Source organism: Ursus americanus, chromosome 22, assembly GCF_024610735.1.
Source record: "Ursus americanus isolate L20-20 chromosome 22, mUrsAme1.1.p, whole genome shotgun sequence".
Classification (NCBI taxonomy): Eukaryota; Metazoa; Chordata; class Mammalia; order Carnivora; family Ursidae; genus Ursus; species Ursus americanus.
This window is the reverse complement of record NC_142148.1, coordinates 1432544-1453327: the sequence shown is the minus strand read 5'-3', so window position 1 is coordinate 1453327 and position 20784 is coordinate 1432544. Positions and strand designations below refer to the sequence as shown.

Genomic DNA, 20784 nt, shown 5'->3' with positions numbered 1-20784 from the left:
GGGAGGGTCGTGAAATGGCTTTCTGGAACAATAGGGCATCTTGCTGCTTACACTCTCGTGGCCGGGACTCCACAGACAGTGAAGCTGGCGGTCCCCCTGCCTCCCCGTGTAGGGCCTGCACCTGGCCTTTGGGGAAGTGGGCCCCCCCTACCATGGCAGTGCCCAGTCCTGTGTCTCGGGGACACAGCTCACACAGTGGTGGAGGACGTTGGCTTCCACGTCCAGGCCCCATGAGGACAGGCCCCTGCAGGCCGTGCCCAGCACATATCCACGACATCATTGCAGCACGACCCCAGGCTGGGGGCGCTTGGAGTGTAGCCAGTGTGAGGACAGGGGTCTCCCACTCACGCATGCCCCCTGCTTGCAGGCCTGGGGTAGACTGTGGCAAGCCCGGTGGCCCGGCTTGCTGTCCAAGGTGACCTGCGGTCCTCATTCCCCAGAGCCGGCTTGGGAGCCTCCGGAAACCCCGGTGGTTCTGTCATCACCTCATCTGGGCCCCCATTCTGGGCAGAAGGGCACCGAATGGGGGGCTCGGTGGCCTGGGTGGGGCCCAGTCCCTGGAGGCCAACAGCAGGGAGGAGGCGGCAGGCCTCCCCACCTGGCTCGAGCCCTAGGGGCCGCCTGGGTCTCCCCAGGGCACCCCTAGGAACAGGCTGTGTGGCCAGGAGGGCTGCTGGCCTGCTGCGGGAGGCGCCTCTGTACTGGGCCGCGCTAAAAATAGCAGGGGGGATGGCAGGGCAGGGACAGCCGGTGGGAGGCCCGTGGGGAGGGGCCGGAGGGGGCCGCGGACAGCAGCCCAGGCCCAGGACCGGCCGTCAATGGCGCTGGCGCTCCCACCCTGTTCCCGGTGGCCGGCCAGCCGAGGCCCAGCTGACACGCTATTTTTTCCCCTGCTTGACTAAATATGGTCAGGGAGCACAGCCCGAGGGGGCCACTTGGCCGGGGCCGCGTGTTTGGGATGCTTGGCCGGGTATATAAGGACTGCAAAGGTGAGGCCGGCTCCTGACCCGAGGGGGGCCCCCACGCCCGCTCCGGCCCCTCGGGTCAGCCCTCCCCTCCCTTCTCCTCCCCTCCCCCGCCTGCGCGTGTCTCAGCGATGGGCTGTGTGCATGTGAGAGCCCGCACACCCGCGGGACCGTCCCCTTTTGTTTCACCCTGACCTCTACCTTGCACTGACCCGGCTGGGGGTGCGGGAGCGTCTGCAGACACAGCCCAGAGCAGGGAGGGGCTCAAGGTGCACGGGGCTTGAGAGGAGGCTTCTCCGGAACTCTGCATCGCCCCTGGTCCCTCCCTCCCTCCCTCTCTCTCCCTCTCTCCTCTCAAGATCTCCCTTCCTGCTAAGTCTGCGCTGCTGCGGGAGGGCTGGGGGAAGGGCAGGGTGCGGAGGGGGGTGCGCGGTGTCTTCTTTCTCTTTGCCGGGCCCCCACCCCCCCAGTGCGGACGCGTCGGGAGCTCTGGCCTCCCCCACCCCTGCATTCGCGATTGGCTCGGGGAGAAGGTGGATGGTGCTGCCACGGCTGCAGCATCTCCCTGGGAGCCACGCGGGCGCATCGTACCGGGAGCCGCGACCCTGCGCCCGCCGCTGCCGCCGTCGCCAGCCCGGCCGGAGGGGCTCCGCGGTGAGTCTGCTCAGCCTGCCCGGACAGCCCCACAAACTTGCCGGCCGCAGCGGTGGGGGTGTGCCTGCTGGTGGGTGGGAGCCGTGGCGCCGGCCGCGTGGTTCCAGCGGGGTGCTTTGGAGTTTCCTCCTGGCTCGTGGCTCCGTCCGCATTTGGAAAACTGCAGAGCTAGCAGCCAGCAGGCCGGGAGGGCGCGTCCAACCGGGAGGCACGAACTTTGACATGCGGGCATTTTGCAAGGAAGCGGCTGCCTCCAGATGCCCAGGGGTGGATGGGGGTCCTGGTGCTGGGGTGGGGGCCGTGGGGGCTGGGGGGGCGCGGTTAACCTGCCCCACGGCACAAAGCGCGGCGCCGGGAGTGTGGTTAAACTTACCTTGGAACTTGCAGCATTAACCGCGGAAATGGTGGGCAGGGGGCCCCAAGCCCGAACGGTGTGGCTGCCCCAGGTTGGGACTCTGGACTTTTGTAGTTCTCGGTCGGGAGGGTCCCTGTGCTGGGTGTGTGCCGCGGGGGTGGGCGGAGACCGGGGGCTCGATGGGGGATGGGGTGGGGGTGGGGAGCAGCCAGGCATCTCTTAGAGGGAGCATGACCTCCACAGGGCTGGGGGCGGGGGGGTCATAAATGAGGAGCGCTGGGTGAGGCAGGGCACAGTGCCAGCTTGCTGCCACCCCCTACCACCCCCGTGGGGTCCCTCGGAGAGGGCTGCATGCCCGTCCTGCCAGGACGGGAAACTGTTTGAAAAGTGGCTGGGGTTCCTGCTGGTGTGCGGCAGAGGCTCCCAGGGCTCTGGCTGGACCTGGGCTGCCCCTCCTGCCCTTTGGAGCCCCCGACTTTTCCCTGAGCTCCAGACTCGGTCTGTGTGAAGGCCGCGGGGTGGGGGTGGGGGTGGGGGTCGTGGGGAGGGTCCCAGGCCTGAGCAGGGCCTCTGAGGCCTCATTTGTCAGAGGGGGTGCCAGACTTCTGTTCTCATGTGAGGGTCTCTGGAGGGCACATTCCAGGGTGCGGGGGGGGGGACGTGGGGGGACGTAGGGGGCTGGGGGCATCCCGGTTGCTCTTTTCCTTCCGGCTACATGAAGATGATAAAAAACGCAGCCGCACGAAAATGGGACATCACTCCTCAGGATCTTTCTGCAAAGTGGCTCTTTCCTTCGGGTGGGGTGCTTCTCGGAGTCCAGACCACACGCCCCCACGGAAAACTCTAGCCCGGCCGTGCCCAGTGCAGCAGCCACGGCCCAGGGACTTGAGAAATTGCTTCGCTGTCTCCGCACGCTGCAGGCTCTGCGGAGACGTGGCCCTGCCCTGGGGATGGCGGCACCCGGACACCCTCTCTGGGCCTGTCTGTGCAGGACAGGTGGGCTGCCCGGTGGGGAGGGGCGCGCAGGGTCACCCCAGGCCTCGTCTTGCTGATGGAAGTCTGTGCAGGCCTGGGGCCTCGTGCAGCCACAGCAGGACCCTGGGTCCCAGTCCTGTGTGTCTGTGCCCAGCCCGGCTGCCATCCCCAGTGAGCGTGTCCCCTGCTGTCCCCCTCTGCAGGTGCCCAGCAACACAGGATGCCCTTCTTCAGTGACCCACCGCTCAGCCGCGGGCCTCACCCTGGCCAGAGCGAGACCTCTACCTGTGCGCTCCGGACACCCCTGGGCCCAGGCTGGGGGTGGCCGGCCTTCCTATGGCGGGCATCTGACCCAGAGGCCACACTGCTCCCTGCCAGACTCTCCGTGGTTCTGACGCCTGGATTCGGGGTATCCGGAGAAGCTGGTGGGGAAGAGGGGCTACTCTCCATCACAGGCAAATTCTGAAAGGCAGTGAAAAACAGTATCGATACAATTAAGTGTTCCAAAGTGCTTAGCCGGCCACTTGCTAAGTTTACTTAACCCTAGAAGCCGGTGAGCACCAGCAAATTCATCAACAGGAAGGAGGCCCCTGCGTTTGCCTGTAAATTGGTATTGATCAGGCTGGGTGGAGGCCAGGTGGAGGCTGGGTGGAGGCCGGGCGTGGGCCACGGAGAGCCAGGTGTGCCTGGGCTGCGTCGCTGGGCGGGTGGCGGTGCTGGGTGGCCCCTGGGCGCCTGTGGGAGCCGCCTGCTGGTGCGAGCATCTTTTCAGGTAGCCACGGCAGAGGTGGTGACATGTGAGGAGTGCAGAGGGGAGGGAGAGGGCAAAGAAGGGAGGGAAGGAGCTGGAGGGGAAGGAGGTGGCCAGAGAGGGGAAGCAGAAGCCAGCTCTAGTCCCGCACCCGGCCAGGCCCAGCAGCAGAAGGGGCTGGCAGAGGCAAGGACCACCTCCCAGCAGCTCCCAGCCGCCCTCTGGAGATGCAGGGTCCACCCGCAACTGTCCTTGTCACGTGTGTCTTCAAAGACAGAGGCACGACCGAGCCCTGCCCACGAGGGCTCTGGCCCTGGGAGGCAGAACCACCAGGGACCTGCCCAGGAAGCTGCCAGCTGCCCAGGTAAGGCCTGTCTGCTCCTCGGGTCTCCTGGCGCTCTCATGTGGGCTTAACAGCGCGTGGTGCTGGGCTCCCCGTGGGCTCAGGCCACCCTGCTCCCTGATCACTGACGGTGGGCTCCTTCCGAGCTGCGGTGTCTTCACTCCGGCCTCCCTGTGCACTTGGCTGGGACAAGGTGCCCAGATGGAGAGGGAGGGTGCTGGCTGAGGCTCGGCACGTCTCTAAGAGGAAATGGTACATCCTTCTCCGGGGTGAGGGTGGGAGGTGGCAGCCTGGGTCCTTGCTTTTCTTGTTCCACTGACGTAAAACCAGATAACTGTGGGGTGAAGGAAGGGATTCTTGAGACGGTGGAGCGGGCTGTCTGCTTCTGCCCTTCCTGACGACGTGCGCGCGTGTGCCTGGGAGCCAGAGAGCGGGACGGAGGGGTGCCGAGGTCAGGCGGGCAGGGGCAGAGCTGGAGGACGCGGTGGGCTTCCCCACACCCAGGGACGGCTCCGGGGTGTGCATCCGGGGGGAGCCCCACGGCCTCGGTGGGGCCCCTTCCCCGAGCCCGCGTAGCAGTCCAGGCTGAACTACCCGCTTGGGGAACATACTTCTTTATATGCCCATATGGACGTGCGGAGCTATGGAATGTAAAGAAGTATGTATTTCAGGTGGGGAACTCTCACCCGCGGGGTCGCCCGGCGGACCGACAGACAGGCAGACAGCCGGGCAGGTGGCGGTGGCCGGGGCGAGGCCTCTGTGGCAGGCTGCCTGGGTGTCCGTGGACGGCCCTGTCCCCTACCAGCATTGTTCTGTCACTTTGCCTGTGTCAGCAGGTGGAGGCGTTCATCAGACATTAAATATTCAACGTGCTGACTGCGGCAGAGGGAAGGTGGCCCCGTGGCAGGCGTGGGGTCCAGTGCGGGGGCTGGGAGGGGCCGGGCTGGGGGCCTGGGCTCGGGAATGGAGGGTGCCCGTGGCTCTGGGGCCTCACTTCCGGACGCCCTCAAAGGGGTCATTCGCCAGTAGAAAGGGCTGTTTGCGCGGCAGGGCAGAGAGCTGCTCACAGACACAAGGACAGCAGCCTGTACCCAGAGGTCAGGGAGCCAGGCCCGGCAAGGAGAGGAAGGAGGGAAGGGGCTCCTGCAGCCACGTGGGGACGCTCCTCGAGGGAGACACCCCTCCCTGGCCCCAGGGGCTGCACCGTGAGGCGGAGGCAAGGGCGCCGTGCAGCTCGGCCTCGGGTCAGCTGTAGGGCCCCAGCAGGGTTAGAGGCACCTGCAGCCCCAGGCCCCCACTCCAGCCTCTGAAACACCCGCCCCTTACCCCAAGGGCACCCCGACGGAGACCACAGGGGCTGAGGGTGGCCGGCCCTGAGCTTGGGTCCCCCCTGGTCCTGCCCCCCACCCCCACGCCAGCCCGAGCCCCACGCTGCTGTTGTCTGAGTTTGCCGTGAAGGCTGGGGAGGTCTCCCTGGCCTGCTTAGTGTGACGGCTGCGGGTAGGAGCCTGGACGCTTTCTGCGTGCTGTGCCACCATCCAGGTCCTGGCCAGGAGAAGAGGCTGGGGTGCGTCCCGTGGGCCCCACGGCTGGACCATGATGGACCACGAAAGGAAGGCCGGCGCTCTGTCTGGTCTGTGGGGCTGGTCTCCCCCGTGCCGGTCCTCCTCCGGTGAGGCAGAGGGCAGAGGGCTCTGGGGGTGGCTGCCAGGGGCTGGGCCACTGTGGGAGGGGCATCTCGGCCAGTTTCTGGCCCTTGGCATGGGGGTGAGGCCAGCGTGTCTGCCCAGTGCATGTCCTCCTCAGCCTCAGGGCTATTTTTCCAATGCGTGTGTCATCTCTGCTTTTCTGGGTGTCCTTGGCACTGCTGCCCTGGGCCCATGGCAGGTGCCCCAGCCCCTCCCACATGCTGACCTTTGCCAGGAATGCGGCTCTCGTGTCAGGGGTTGGTCAGGGAGGGGCAGGCAAGGGAGGGGCAGGGAGGAGGCCGCCTCCTCCAGCTGCTGGAAGCATTGGGTCTGGGGGCAGACAGGTTCCCTGAGCCACTGAGGTCCCGCCAAAGAGCCTGGGGACAGGCAGACACGGGCAGTTCCAAGCTCGCCTGCGGCTCCCAGCTCCCAGGGGGTTGACTGTAGTTGAGGGTTGCTCAATGACACCCATAGCTGGGAGGTAGGATGGTCCCTGGGCACTGCCTTCCTTCCGGCCACTGGGCCCAGAGGGGTCCGTGCCCAGTGTCCCTGGGAAGGTCATCTTTGCCCAATGCTTCCAGCTCCGGCCACAGGGAGGGAAGTAGCAGGGTGCATGGCCATCAGGGCTGGCCACAGACACGCAGCCCTTCCCCTAGATGCATCGCGATGTACATTACGGCTTTACTGCAGGATGTGGTGTTTAAATAAAAACATTAGTGTTTGGGAATCAGGTTTGACTGAGCAGTAAAGCGAGGGAGTTCGCAGGGAGAGAGCTGTAAATTGCCACCGTCTCTTGATTGGCCGAACTAAGAACGGGCACCAATTGGACGCCTCCCCACGGGAGCCCCGGGGGCGGCTGGAATTTTCTGTACATGAAGCCCCTGCTCTTGGCTTCCTGGGGGAGGAGCCCGAGAGGGAACCCAGAGCTAGCGTGGCTTCTGAGTTGGGTCGTTGGTCCTTTCTGTGGGGACAGGAGAGGCCAGCAGGATGTGTGTGCTCTGCCCAGAGGGCCTTCCCTGGAGGGCCTGCCACCCTGAGAGGCGGCCATGGGGGCTCCAGGACTCTTGCAGAGGACCAGGGGTCTGGGTGTGCCCAGGGCAGGGGGGTCAAAGCCCCACCCTCTTAGGGCTTGCTGGCCAACTTGGGGACCCAGGTGGTTTTTCTGAGGCTGTGGGGAGACATCAAGGCTGGGAGGGGCGGCTGGTGCCCCTTTCTCTGAGCTCTTGGAGCGGGGACGCCCCCAGGTTTCCCGGGGCGCTTGGGACACGTTTGCAGTCGGACGGCAGGCCCAGGTTGTGCAGGTGGAAATGGTGGCCCAAGGACTGCGGCACTCCTAATTTCAGTGTGTCAGATTAGCTCGACTCCTCCAGGCGACGGCTCACTAAATCCAGCCCTGCGCCGTGCGAGGGGGTTGGGAGGGTGGGGGCAGCCCCGTCGTGCCGGGTGTGTGTGTCTGCCTCGACCGCAAACTGTCTTGGATGTCGGTAGCCAGGCGCACCTGCTTCCAAAGATGGGGGCTGGGCGGTGGGCTCTTCGCTGGCAAGAGAGCATCTTCCTGCTCAAGGTTTCCAAAGGAGGGCTGCTGAAAGCGTTTGTGGGGGGCATTGGGAAACTCCCAGAAAACTCTCTCACGTGAGAACCGAGGAGTGATGGCAGGGTCAGGCTGCCCCCCAGGATGATGTCTTAGCTGCCACAGCCTGTCAGTCAAAGTGAGCAGTGCTTGGCTTGCAAATCCCAAACCCCCCACGGCCTAAATGAGCACGGGGAGGACCTCAGCAATCTTTAGGGCCAGGGCATCGCCCGGGAAGATGGAACCTGGATGGCTTGGGGGCGGGGCCAGCAGAGGGGGCGGGGCCAGCAGAGGGGGCGGGGCCAGCGCGGTTGCATTAATTGTGCCACCTTAGCATAAAGGGTAACCGCTGGGTGTCTGTCAGAGCAGCTTTGTGCTGACTCAGCCTCGCTGGCTGGCCGCACGTCCCATTGCAGAGGGCCTCCGCTCACGGCTGCTCTGCTCCCAGCCTTTGACGCCCACCGCTCCTTAGGGTGGCCAGGCCTGGGGTCAGTGCTGCCAGGACAGGGGGTTCAGGAACAGAGCGTGTGGCTTTCTGGGGGACCCTGGCCTCGCCCACTGCCCTTCGCCCATCAGCAGCCAGCCTCAGATGGGAAGAGGCTGGCGTGACTTTCGGGAAGAGAAGGGGTCCCAGGCACCGTGCCAGCGGCCCCCAGGAGCTCCCGCGGTCTGCTCCCACCTGCATCCCGCTCTGGGACTTTCTCAACGGGCCCTACAAGGCCCAGGAGCTGGCTGGCCAGAGCTTGGGGCCACTCCTAGGCTGCACTCCTGGGTACCCAGTGGGGACTGCATTTACCGCTGGCTCTGACCGTGGGAAGGCCTGGCCCGCCCCGTGGGGAGGGGCTGCAGCTGCAGCGGCGGAACGGTACAGCCTGCTGCAGAGCTGCCTCCGGGGTGCTGCGCGGGTGGCACGCGGGGCTGTGCATCTCAAGGGCAGGGGCGGGAGGGCAGTCTCTGACAGCCGGGTGCAGAGACTCGGGGTGATGGTCCCGCAGAGTGGTGGGGCATAGGCGCCTACTCCCTGGGGCGTTGGAAATCAGTGCCATCCACCTAGGTTTTCAGAGGCCGAGGTCGGCTTCCTGTGCTGGGGCGGGGGGGGGGGGGTTGTCCTATGGGGCATGTGTGACGGGGCCAAGGCAGTGGGCACAGAGGTGCCTCCCAGGCCCCCGTGTCCGGCCTGGGGGGAGGACAAGGGAAAGAAGGCCTCACTGTACCAATGTCGGGTGGCAAGGTCACTGGATTTTCCCCATCCAGGGGAGTGGACACACGAAGGATCTGGTGGTTGAGAGTCTGGGGTCGCCCCCATGGGGTCAAATGTCTAGCTTGGGGCATAGAGGACAGTGCAGGACAGGAGGTTCCGGGACTAGAGTATTTTTAACAGCAGGGGGGATGGCAGCTGTCCGGGAACCTGTCATGGGGGATGGGGGAGGAGGGGGCTCGGTGGAGACGGCTGGAGGCTGAAGGACACCCAGGACAGACGCACTGTCTTGGGTCCTTGTCCCCCTGGCAGGCCTGCCTGCCGTCCGTCATGCCCACATATGGCGCCCGGGCTGTGTGTCTCTGCGGCCGCCTGCCCATCTTGGCCGGTATAAATAGTGCACATTCTCAGCTGTCCTGTTGGAGAGGCTGAACTCAGATGACTCAGGGCCGGGGGAGGCCCAGGGGCGGCCCCCTAGAACCCCGCCCACCACTGCAGTGCCCAGTCGTGGCCACAGTGACAGCGGGCACAGGCCAGGCGGGGCTTGGAGCCCTGTCCCCTCCTCCCCCGCCCCCTTCATGGGCGCCAAGTCCGGGCGGGACCTGGAGACCTCCTGTCGTCCATTTCCAAGGGCACGGCAGGGCCTTCGCCCACCGAAGGGGTGAAGAGGGCCAGGACCCCGACCCCGGGCTGGGGCTGTGTGTGGTAGGGCAGGGCTCTGCCTGGCCTGGCTTCCGCAGGCTCGGCCCTGCAGTATGGACGCTGTTGCTAGGCTTCCCTCCATGCCTCCTGGTCTGTCCCTGGTCATCGCCTCCTGCGCTGCACACGGCAACACACCCCGAGGCCCTGGAGCTTGTAGGCCAGCAGCCTCCCAGGGGAACTTGCTTCCCCTCCATCTTTAGCCTTAGAAGTGAATCTCTAATGGTGGAGTTTCAAACTGCGCTGCGGCTGGTGGAGCAGATGACCTTGAGCGAGGGAATAAAAGGACCTGCTCGGTACCCCTCAAAGCACAGGTGCCGCTCCCGGCCTGGAGCCTGGAAGTTACACTTTCCACGTCTCCACACGATGGAAGGCCTTGCCGAACTGGCAGAATTTAGGGACAGATATGCACAGTGGTGTGTTGCCCTCCCGCTCATTTACCAGACCCGGCGGTGCAACCCTCCCTGAGTCTGAGCTCTGGCGGCTGCTGGGATCCATTTCTGCAGGTGGAGGGGTGCCACAGGGGCTCCACGGAGGGGCTGTGGTGCCGAGTGGCTCGCTCTTATCTCAGAGCATGTTGGCTGTGAATGTGGCCCGAGCTGCCACCCTCCCCTGACCTCAGAGCTCTCTGATCTGGTTCTTAGCCAGGAAGCTTGCTTTCCTGAAATTATACCAGCTTTTACCCCGGCCCTATCTGTGAGATGATAAGACACAAAAATCCATCTTACCATTTCTGCAAAGAACAGCAAAACAATGGTGCATCCCCCTCGTGCCCTGCCTCCCCCCTCATCCTGTCCCCCTGCTCTTTGGGTCTATTTGAGGTGAAATTTATCTCTAGGAGGGGCCCCATCAATTTGTCCTGCTTGTTTGTTGACAAGTTTATTAAAAACACGGGCAACTCCATATTAAACTTTTATCAGTGTTGAGAAATAATACGTATTTTTTTGAATAGACAGAAAAGTTACAGGACTGGGCTGAGCAGGTCTGGGTCAGCATCGGCAAGAATGAGAAATGTTTGGGGGTGGGGTTTCCTTTTGTGTCTTAACCGTGGGTCTCTCTGGAGACTCCTCTGTGAGGACCCCGCGTCCCAAACAGAAGCCGTGGGAAGGCTCCCTCGGTACAGCCCTGGCTGGGGCTGCTCGCGCTCCTGGGGCTAACTATAGTTTTTTTGCTGGTTATTTTAATAATTAACCAAAATCTGGAATTAAACATTAATTTAGTGGTGAATTTGAGTGCTAATAGGTAACGTTGCTGCTGGAGAAATATTAGGTTACTGATGTTTAAATTCTAAAAGCTTCATAGTAAAAAACACAAGAGGCATCCAGATATGAGTTGTTGGTACCCTCCCGGGTGGGCGGGAGTTCAGGGCGCTGCCTTGGCTGGGAGCTGCACCCCTGGGTGGGAGGCCCCTGCCGTGGTCCTGGCGCCCCATCTCCGTGAAGACAGGTGGGGTGCAACTTCCCCTGCGCCCTGGCCTGTGACCTCTGAGCTGCACGTGTGTCCCTGCTAGTGGCTGCCCTGGAACAGAAGATGGAAACTTGGTGCCACCTCTTCACTAAGCACTCGGTCACAGACACCTCCTTCTGGGGGAGTCTGGTGGGCTTTGCCCCAAGTGAGCACCATGTCCTGGGGTCCTGGGCCAGGGCCCCCCTCTGAGCTGGGAAGGTCTTGGCAGTGGTGAGGGGGCACAGGATGGCAACAGCTATGGACAATGTGGCTGGCACTCGCACATGGGGAAACTGAGGCTCAGAGAGACCGAGGAAGCCTCCTAAGTGCCCCCAACTGGTGGGTCAGACCTAGGGACGGCTTAGGGTACAGGGGCAGCCTGGTGTGGCCCAGGTAGCCTGGGGAGCTTCAACCGCTTACTGTGTCTTCACTCTGAGTCGAGGGCCTTATCAAATGCAGGAGGGCTTCCTGGAAGAGGTGCCGCTGCTGCTTGGGCCCTGGGGAGCCTTTGGGGGGCAGCGCCAGCAGCCCAATGCCCTCTGGCTCTGGTGTCAGTGGCGCCACTGCCCCACGGGGACCTTTCCGGCGAGGCTGGCCGCAAGTCCGGGCGAACGCGCCGAGCCTTCACCTGCACCGCGGTTTGCTCCGATTAGAACTGATTGGACACATATGCACATGCTCATAGCGTTTAATTTTGTATCGATTTTAACAGGGCTGCGGGAGTCTTCATGGTGATTCCCCGCATCTAGGATCCATTGCTGCTTAAAAATGCTGAGTGTAGTTCCCTGGACGGGACGGTTCCACCAGCAGATGTTTTAAAACCTATTTAATTGTGTGGCTCGTAAAACGCACAGACTGTGTTAGCTACAGCCTCGCTCCGTCTTGCCCTGTGGAGAGACAGGCACAGGGGCCGGGGAGAGGGTCCTGAAGAAGCCATGGCCTGCCGGGCTGGCGAACGGTAAATTCACCAGGACTCGGGGCCGTCTCTCTGCAGGGCCCTGCAGCCTGGGACGCAGTCCCTGCCCCAGGCAAGCTTACCTTCTGACGGGAGATCGCTCACATAAGTGCAGACCTGGTGACGCGTTTGCAAGTCATGGTGAAGGCTCGGCCCTGGCCTTGTCCGCTTCTCTGCTGTCCTCTGGGCCCGGCCCCTGGCTGCTTCCTTCTGGCCTGGGGTCAGAGGCCCCGATGGCAGGTGGCGGTGAGAAGGGGCTGTGGGGGCTCCGGAGACCGCTTGGTGGAGGTGAGTGGAGGGAGCTGAGCCAAGCTGGGGGCTCTTGGGTGGGCGGATTCAAGAGCCATGGGCCGTTCAGGAGGCTTTGGGGCTTGTGGGGAAGCCGGGAGCCCCTGATGGAGGCTGAGACCCCAGGATGCCCGGGGTGGGGGCATGCAGAAAATCTGCCAAATTGAGTTAAAACAGTCACCAGGCAACTGAGTCAGACACAGGGACTGCTCACCGAGGTACCGTGTTGCAGACAGACCCCACAGACCCTCAGACCTGTAGCCACGTGCGCTAGTCAGTCAGCGAAGAGTTGCCAGAACTTCCCCCAGACAAGGCCGCGTGCGGGTGCGGGAGTGGGCGGCTGGACCTCCACGCTCCCGGGGGTCGGCCACGGGGAGGCGCCCGTGCCCAGTGCCCTACCCCCCCGGGACCGCAGAATGGCAGCCCTTGGCGCGTGGGGCATCGATTCACGTGCGCCGGCAGCTGGTCAAGGCCGCTTGGCCATGCCGCTGGGTTCTGTGGCCACGGCCCTGCCCTGGAGCTGGGGAGTGACCCTCTCTGTCGGCTGAGCTGCGCCCGTGGGCGGGGGGGGGGGGGGGTGGTGGCGAAGCTCCCGCTGCTCACGGGCAGGAAGTGGCGGCTCCGGGCTCGAGCCCCTGCCTGGCGCTCTGGTGGACTGACGGCTGGGGGCCGCACTGGGACAACCCCCCGCAGGGCAGTAGACGTCCATGTGGAAGCAAAGGTCTGTTATTTTGGGGCAATTCCTCCAAGACTTGGAGACGCAGGGGCAGACATCCAAGAGCCGTGAGAGTGTCAAAGGGGAGAGGCAGCATGGTCGGGGTGGGGGGGGGGCTGGGCTGCCCCCACGGGTTGGGGCGTGTGCTTGGATTTGGGAAGGACAGATCCCAGAGTGATAGTGTCTGCCCGTGGCAGTGGCCGCATGGAGGTTCGTCCCGCCCCCCGCTTCATCAGAATGTCCACAGCGAGGCTGAGTGCCGGCCCAGTCACTCCGTCTACACCGTCTTCCCTGGAGGGCAGGGGAGGGGCCGGCTCTGGGAATCCTTAGGGTGCCCCCTCTTTCCCGTGCTCTGGAGCCAAAAGGAAAGGGTATTTGCAGAGCTGGGATCGGGCCAGCTCCCCATCCTCCAGGGCCGTCAGGGGCCAGGGCCGTCCGAGGGTCATGGGATGAGAGGCTGGAACGGTCGGACCCCCAAGGCTCCTGGAGAATTTGGTGGCTGGTCTCGAGGTGAAAGGCCAGGGCTGCTCCCAGAGGAAGGACCCCGCGGCACTAACTAGTTCATGTCTTGGAGGAGGGGTGTGGCGGCAGGGGTGGTGGGGGTGAGGTCTTGGGGTCTTGGGCTCTGATGCACCCGGAGGGGCTGTGGGGGTGGGTTGGACCCTGTGCAGTCCGGCCCAGCCGGCTGAGCGTCTCCCCTGCAGCATCAGGAGGGCGGGGCAGAGAGAGAAGGACCCGGACGACTCGGCGGGGTGGGGGGCAGGTGCGGTCACCCCTTGCTGTCGGGCTGGTCTGTGCTCAGAGGGAAGTCCACACAGCCAGGACGCTGTGTCCCTGGCACCGCTGAAGCTGCTGTCCCCCCTCGTCATCGATGCTGATGAATTGGGTGCTGGCAGGAAAACTAATTTTCTAAAAAGGAACTTGGTGTGTCAGAGTCACTGACGGTGATGAGGTCTGTGCGGCCTCGGCTGGCCCGGTGCTGTCCTCACGCAGACCGCGGGCCTGTTCCCGGGAGCCAAGGGGACTATCCTCGCACCCCCGACAGGCCACAGGGCTGGGGGACAGGGCCCCGGGCACCGGTGGGTTCAGCTGTGTGGGGCGGGGGTCCTGCTTCACCTCCCAAAGCCACATAAGGGGGGCTTCCCTGGAAAATTCCAGCCCCTGCCCACCCAGAGCCCCTGCAGCGTCCCAGCCCACCTACCCCTCCTGGGCCAGGCTCATGGTGAACCCCGGGCCTGTCCTGCCTCAGCTCCCGCTGAGAATGTGATCCGGGCAGGGGCAGGGGTCTCTGTCCATGGGCTGTTAGCCCCCTAAGGGCAGGGCCCCGATGGTCCCGGCTGTGCCCCAGGGCTGAGACCGGTGGCGGGTGCCATGGTGCCTGAGGAACCGTGAGAGGCAGGGGCGCCCTTGCCTAGGGCCTCCCTGCGTGTGTGACAGCACGTGTGGCTGCTGTGACCCCCGCCCCCACCTTGGCACTTCCCTCTCATGTTCAGCCATGGCGGGTCCTGCAGGGGAGGTGGGGGCAGAGCCTGGGCACCCCCGCCGCATCCGGACATCACATCCACCATCATCCACGCCGCTGCTTCCCATGGATCCTGGAGCCAAATGCTTTGCTAAAGCTGGTAAAATGGAACCAAATCAACCGTTCAATGGATTTGGTCCCCTTCAACCAGCTGTAGCTGTGCATTGATCGCGCCGTCAGCCAGGCTGGAGGCCACGGCGGCCACGCAGAGCCCACGGCTGGAGGACACAGCGGCCACTCGGAGGCCACGGCAGCGCCACAAGCAGGCCCAGCGCAGTCTGGTCAGCTCCAAGTAAGAGAACCCCTGCCCCACCCGGGACCCTGCCTGGCCGACCCCACCTGAGCCGGGACCCAGAGGCCCACCTGCCCTCCTCCGAGTGTGGGCCCTCAGAGGTGCCCTCCCTGGGGCCGCGAGGGTGGCGGCAGAGCTCCGGCTGCCCGCCCCCCACAGCCCTCGCCGGCTCAGTGTGAAAACACGTTCGTGTCCACACCAGAGTGTGGCTGGGAAGTGTATCCTGGAGCCCGCGCTGGCCAGGGTCTGGGGCTGCAGCCCGCGTCCTGCCTCTTCCCAAGGAGGCGAACCCCCTCCCCGGCCCTTGCTCCACTTTCTCCTTGAAGGCGACCTTGGCCCCAGAAGGCCCTTCCCAGTGCTAGGCGTCCATGCGAGGCTGATGACCTAAGCAGCGGGTCTGGTGGCCCCTGGGGGAGGCCCAGCGCGCGGCCGGCCAGGTCCCTGCACCTGCACATCCAGAGGTCATCTGAGCCGCCTCAGGGCCCGGGACCGCCAGCTGCTGGCCCTGCCCGGGGGGCCTAGGACGGACAGGAGAGGCAGAGCCCGGGCCTCTCTCCTGGGCACCAGCACAAAGAGCCCACTTTGGGAATCCTGCCCATGCAGAGGACCTGGGGGAGGCCTGCCTCCCGCCGCCCCGTCCCTCAGCCACGCTGCTGCTCGTTCCTGCCCGAGGCAGCTCTCAGGCCAGTGTGAAATGCCGCACCTCCCTGGGGACTCTGGGACACACCCTCTCGTCCTCAGGAGAGGAAAACTCAGGTCCTCGCCACAGTCTGCCGCCCAAGAAGTTGCTCAATTCACTTTTCAATGAATTAGATACGTTCACATCCATCTTCCATGGCGGCCAGAGCTGTTGGTGCCCCGCCCCTGGCCCTGGCTCTCCCCTCTCACTGAGAGGATGGCCCAGTGTAACAATGGCCCCCATGTCCACATGCACGTGGACCACCGTGGCCATCTCAGCGGACCCCCTGGAGCGGGGGTGATGCTGGCTCCAGCCTCCCCTGGCCAGCTGCCCACTCTGCCTCCTTCACCACGGGGGACCTCACCGATGCCGTGGGGCAGACAACTGAGACCCCAGGCAAGGCCGGACGGTGCCGGGCGGGCAGCAGGTGACCCTTACAGGGGCCGGCAGAGGGCTGGGCGGCCCCAGGGAGCCACCACTGGTGGGACATGAACCCTGGGCTTCGGTGGGCTCTGGATGCTGGAATCTGAATTCCGTGCAACTTTTAGTCGTCATGAAATAGGATTCTTTTTCTGAGTTTTCTCCCCTCAATCATTTAATCATTTAAAAATATAAAAGCCATTCTTAGCAACTAGTATAAATGCAGCCATGTGGGATTTGGCCCTGGGGCCCCAGTTCGCCGCCCCCCTGCCCCCGGGCTGAGCTGAGTGCAGAAAGGAGCAGCAAAGACACCTGCTTGGCACAGTGGGTGCGGAAAGGGCTAGAAGGCTCTAGAGACCCCTGGTTCTGCCCCTGGTTCTGCCCCTGGTTCTCGCTGTCAGTAGACACCTGGTGAGTGAACAAGGGGAGGCCCTCACCCACCGAGGAGCTCCAGCTTTCACAGAGCAGGGAGAGGGGACACAAAGAGCCCCCCCGCCCCGCAGATGAGCAGATAAGAGGGCACCCAGTGTCCGGTGGTAGGGCAGAGCCTGGGCCTGAGCCCGAGCTGCCAGGGCTGTTGCCCCTGTTCTCCGTGCTGTGCAGGGGCTCTGTCCTGAGCCCTGGCTGGGGTCTGGGTCTGGAGATTTACAGGGGCCTGTTTCATCACCCCTGTCCCTAGGCAGTCTGCACGTGCCCACAAGAGGGAGCCCATTTCTGGAGCAGGTGTCCACCAGGAACCAGACCCCAACTGGGCAAAGGCCACCCCAGGGGCCTAGGAAGTGGGGCAGGGCACAGGGCACGGGCTTATCCTGGGGGGCCACACTCCCAGCCTCACACACTGTTTGCTCGTCAGGTCCTGCGGTCTGTGTCTCCCGGGGCTGGGCATGGCCTTCAGCTGAGCACCTGGACATCAGAGAAGCTGAGGGGTGCACCTGTGGTCACACGGCTGTCCCGGCCCAGCTGGGCGGGGGATGGGCATGCAGGGCCGTGGGTCCTGGGCTGGCCTCTTCCACACGGGGGTCCTTGTCTAGGCTGAGCTTTGGCCACTAGGGTAGTCACCACCTCGGGTCCTGCCCACGGTTTCCAGCTGTGCTGAGCATTCGACTTCACAGAGGCCTGAGTATCTTGCCTTTGGCGAGGCTTTAGGGGAGCGGGGGCGGGGGCAGGCAGAGGATGGGAGCTCCGCACTGGGGAGAGGGTCTGAGCGGCCTAAGCTCACACACGGTGTCCATTGCAGCCCGCTGCACATCCGACCCTGGCCCCTGAGCTGGGAGGACCTGCAGGGGCCAGTCTTTCCCCTGTTCCTTGTCATCAGCAACTCCGCGTACCTCCCTGCTGCCCCATTCCGGGTCACTCGCCGCACCCCCCCATCCGTGGTGGCTCCTTCCAATGACGATCTCCCTGGGCCACTCCTGAGACTGCCTGGGGCCTCGTTCCCCCTTGAACCCCCCTGCTTTCCCCGGGAGCTCAGGGTGCAGGTCCCCTGGGCCTCCTGCAGCCCCTGCAGCCTCACCTTGCCCGCTGGCCGGGCCCTCTCTGTCCCTCCTGCCCCAGCGCTCTCCCCCTCTTAGGCTTCGCTGACCAGGGGGCCCGCCATGCATCCTCACAGTGCCTCCCGTCCCTAGCACTTGGCTGCGGGGTCCCGTGATGGGGTGGTCCCGCAGTGCCATGCCCTTGTGTGCCCGGCCAAGACTATCCTTGGGCGCACGTGTGGAGGAAGCTGGCGAATGTTGGTGAACACAGAAGGACCTCTGAGAACCTATGCAGGAGTCAGGGATGGGGCCAGTTGGGAACTCGGCCTTCCGGGTAGAAGCTATGAGTCCAGAAGCTCTTGAAGAGGGGAAAATGACATGAGTCAGAGGCTGGGCCCCCAGCAGTGACACCCACCCTGAGAAGGCCATGCGCCCCACAACCTCAGCCCAGAGTTCTTCTGATCGTGGCTCTGGAGCTCAGAGAGAAAGAGACCCAGTCCTGCTCCCCGCCCCCCCACGTTTGCGTCCAGGGGTTCCGGCGGCCGTCTGAGCTGCAGGAGTCATCTTGGCTCAGCGGCCGAGGGCCTGGCACTTTTCGATGGGAATCCCAGTCCCAGCTCTTACCCTGGACAGTTCTTTCCTCTAAGGGGCCCTGGATGCCCGTTACAGTTTAGTAAAGAAAAGAAAATATTCTTTGAAAGAGATTCTTCTTTCTTGGACGATAGGCAGATGGTCTCCCAGTAGGCGGCCCCGAGTCCTTCATCCGTGGACAGTGAGTGACTGTGAGCGAGGTGGCTTATCCCCGGCCATGGGGACAGCGTGGGCCTGTGTGGGTGGGGGAGGCCGGGCTGCTGTCTCGACAGCCTCTGAAGAGCTTGTGTGGCCGTCTGGTGAAGGAGGTGTGTGCGTTCAGCCCCACACCCTCTGGGGAGGCGCCCCGCTCTCACAGTCATTCGCGTGGTTCCGTGCGGCTTGGCCCCAGTGCGCTTCTGCTTGCCTGCTGCCGGTCTGGTTCTGTCCAGGCCCCCAGCAGTAAGTGTGTGCACAGACACACGGGCCCACACGTGTGCACACGCACAGACACGCACACCCCCCGGCCCCCCAGCACACAGACCCAATTCACTATCACAGTCTGGGGTGGCAGCCTAGTGTGGGCGGGGTGGGCAGGGGGAGGCGGATGGGAGGGTGGGTGGAGGTCGGGGGAAGTGTGTGCAAGGGTCTGGCACCTGGGGTGGGGGTGGTGAGTGGGGGTGAGGCTCAGAGTGAGGTGGTCAAGCCAGGGCTTGTGGGCTCTCCTTGGCAAGCCCTCTCCTGAGGATGCAGCCCCCCTCTTCCAGGGAAGCCCCCGGCCCCCGTTCCCCTCCCTGGGCCCACGGCCGCTCGGCACCCCCGTGCTATGCCAGCTCGATGGGACTCGATTGCAACCCCTGAAGCCTGGGGGTCATGTCTCCACTCCCCCCATCTACATTCTGTCACCAAAGATTCGACCAGTGTCCCCCAGAAATTTCAGGGAACACCTCCATACATGGCCGGCTCTGCTCAGCGTCTTCCTTCCCGGACTTGTCCTGCGATGCACGCACACGGGTGTCCCTGCGCTCTGGTTCCATTCACTGCAGGCCACAGTCCCTCACCCGTGGGCGGACGCTGCTGCGGGAGGGAGCCGGGGCCGACCTCAGGGAGAATTGGGCACAGAAGCTGGGCTGCAGGGCCACCTTGGGGACAGGCCTGCCATAGCTCACGGGTCCGGACTGCCTCAGGGTTGGCTGGGTAAGGGACGTTAGTGTCTCGTGGCCGAGAGGTCTGACACTCGGGCTGGATCCGGCACCTCAAACTGTGTGATCAGAAGTCTCATAGCCCCTTTCCTCTGGGCTGGCTTCATTCTGGCGCAGGATCTCGGCAGGTGGGGGCAAAGGTGGCCTCTGGAAGCTCCGGGCTCATGCCTCTGACCGGGATGGCAACAGCAGCTCCAGAGAGAGACAGGCGGGGAGGGAACTCATTCTAAGAGTTTGGGCAGGGGCCCGGGTCACATGAGCCCTCGAGGGGGTGGGGGCCATCCTCCAGAATCAGTGAGGCTCCCCTATGAGAACCTGGGACCCTCTTACCAAGAGAAGGGTGCAGGTCAGACAGAGACGAAGGCCACCCTGCACAGGGAGCCCCCTTACTGGGCCACACGTGGTACAGACGTGCGGGCTGGCCGCTGCCCCATGGGTCAGCTCCCCAGCTCTGTCATCCTGACAAGTAGTGGGTGGGCATTCTCTGCTTTACCGTGATGCTTTGACCTTCCTTTATTTTTAAAACAAAGAAGAAATAGAAGCACCAGGATTATGTGGGTTCTAGCCACAAGAAGCACGTTTCGTCAATGCCAGGCAGCCGAGCCCAGGGTGGGCGGCGATTGAGCAGCCCCAGGGGCTCATCTGAGTAGACGGGAGTACGTCGTCCAGACCCGTGTGGGCGCGTTGTGGGAGAGGCCCCTCTCTGGACATTCTGAGGCCCCGAGGCTGTGTGTCTCCCACGACACGTGGGGCCGCTGTATGATGACGTGGGGTGCTTCCCGAGAAGGGTGGGTGGGAACGTGGGGTGGGGGCCCTCCACGGGCATTGGCTCTTAGGTGTGAGTCAGGCCTCCCTGGTCAGCAGGTTGACTGGGAGACGGCCGGGGACCTGTGCCCCCTACTCAAAACCAGACTGAAACTTGAAGCAATGAATCACAAGACATGTCTCACCCACGCAAAGCTGGGCCGTATTTCTCGTTGCAGGCAGGGAAGCAGGGCTGAATCCTACAGAAATTTCTAGATGGAGAGTGTCTGTGTCTTCCAGCCCCAACCCATGGACACATGGTGGATGGGATAATTTGCATCTTTTAAACCCAGGACTTGCGTCCCTGAAGAGACACCGATGACAAAGTTTATGAATTTGCTAATCCCACTTTTTTGCTAAGTGCCCCCATCATGCATGAAAATATGAACTCACTAGCCAGCCGTCGCCCCAAAGGAGCAGAACTGCATCTTCCACACGCCGCTCGCTGTTGGGTTGGCTCTTGTTCTTCCCACCTGCCCACCTGCTGGTGTTGGGGGCGGGCGTGGGCAGAGGCTGGGGAAGCCACCTGCCCTGCTTTATTCTGGGGTCTCTCTCCAGAGCCCCGGGGGCTCCTTCTGAAGCTCCCTGGGTTGCCGCTGTTACGCCCAGGCCCGGGGGCCTCTCACCCCGACCTCTCGGTGTGTGTGGGGGGGTTAGCGCTCAGCCAAGGGTGCGCTGAAGTCATCAGCAAAGGTGGCAGGGCCGGCGGGCGGGCCTCTGCCCTAACCAAGAACAGGAACAGCGGACCGTGTCACAGGACTGGATGAGGGGCGCCGGGGCCCCGGCTCCGTTTTCGTCAGGAAGGCCGGCTCTTCGTGCAGCTGCCCGCGCAGCCGGGGAGTCAGTTCCTTGAACGGAGGATGACAAAATTGTTCGAGGAGTGGGTGTATGCCGCTGCTGTCCTCAGGTCACAGGGGTCGCTCTTCCTCACGGGAGCCCGAGAGCCAAAGCAAGCCATGGAGGCGCGGGGACTTCAACCCACCACCTACCTCGTCCATCTCAGTAGTCGTGGCTGGACCCCTGTCCCACGGGGAGAGACGAGCTGTGGCAGGGAAATCAGGGTCCACTCCAGCCATCCCGAGTGGACTCTGCCCCAGTCCACGGCATGACCTTCCAGCCACTGTCGGCGAAGGTCGTGCCAGCTCTGAGTTCGGCACGGCTTCTAATCAACCCCATCTGTAATGATAAAAACACGACAATAACACAGCCATAAAAACGGCA

The 20784-nt window shown here is 63.7% G+C and overlaps 2 protein-coding genes across 13 annotated transcripts in view; one reads left to right on the top strand and one right to left on the bottom strand.

The window, feature by feature from the left end:
* LOC123790653 (uncharacterized) overlaps positions 1-2148 on the bottom strand; it is an 11965-nt gene extending 9817 nt beyond the window's left edge. Inside the window, exon 1 of the mRNA XM_087853442.1 lies at positions 1993-2148. The gene's annotated coding sequence lies outside the window, so the exon portion shown is untranslated. The remainder of the gene's footprint in view (positions 1-1992) is intronic.
* On the top strand, positions 929-20784 carry LOC123790578 (uncharacterized). 12 transcript variants are annotated; one of them, XR_015720880.1, is made up of 7 exons: positions 986-1619; positions 2895-2970; positions 3153-3358; positions 3860-4064; positions 14276-14416; positions 14743-15491; positions 19743-20784. XR_015720880.1 is itself a non-coding variant. In XM_087853441.1 (6 exons), exons 1-6 carry the CDS (start codon positions 1503-1505, stop codon positions 19883-19885), a joined length of 996 nt encoding a protein of 331 aa, XP_087709567.1. In that variant the 5' UTR covers positions 929-1502; the 3' UTR covers positions 19886-20784. The 12 variants fall into 12 exon arrangements, 3 of the variants coding, with proteins under 3 accessions (XP_087709567.1, XP_045651043.1, XP_045651049.1); XR_015720878.1 differs by having other exon boundaries at positions 14743-15522; XR_015720877.1 differs by lacking the exon at positions 19743-20784 and adding an exon at positions 16369-17687.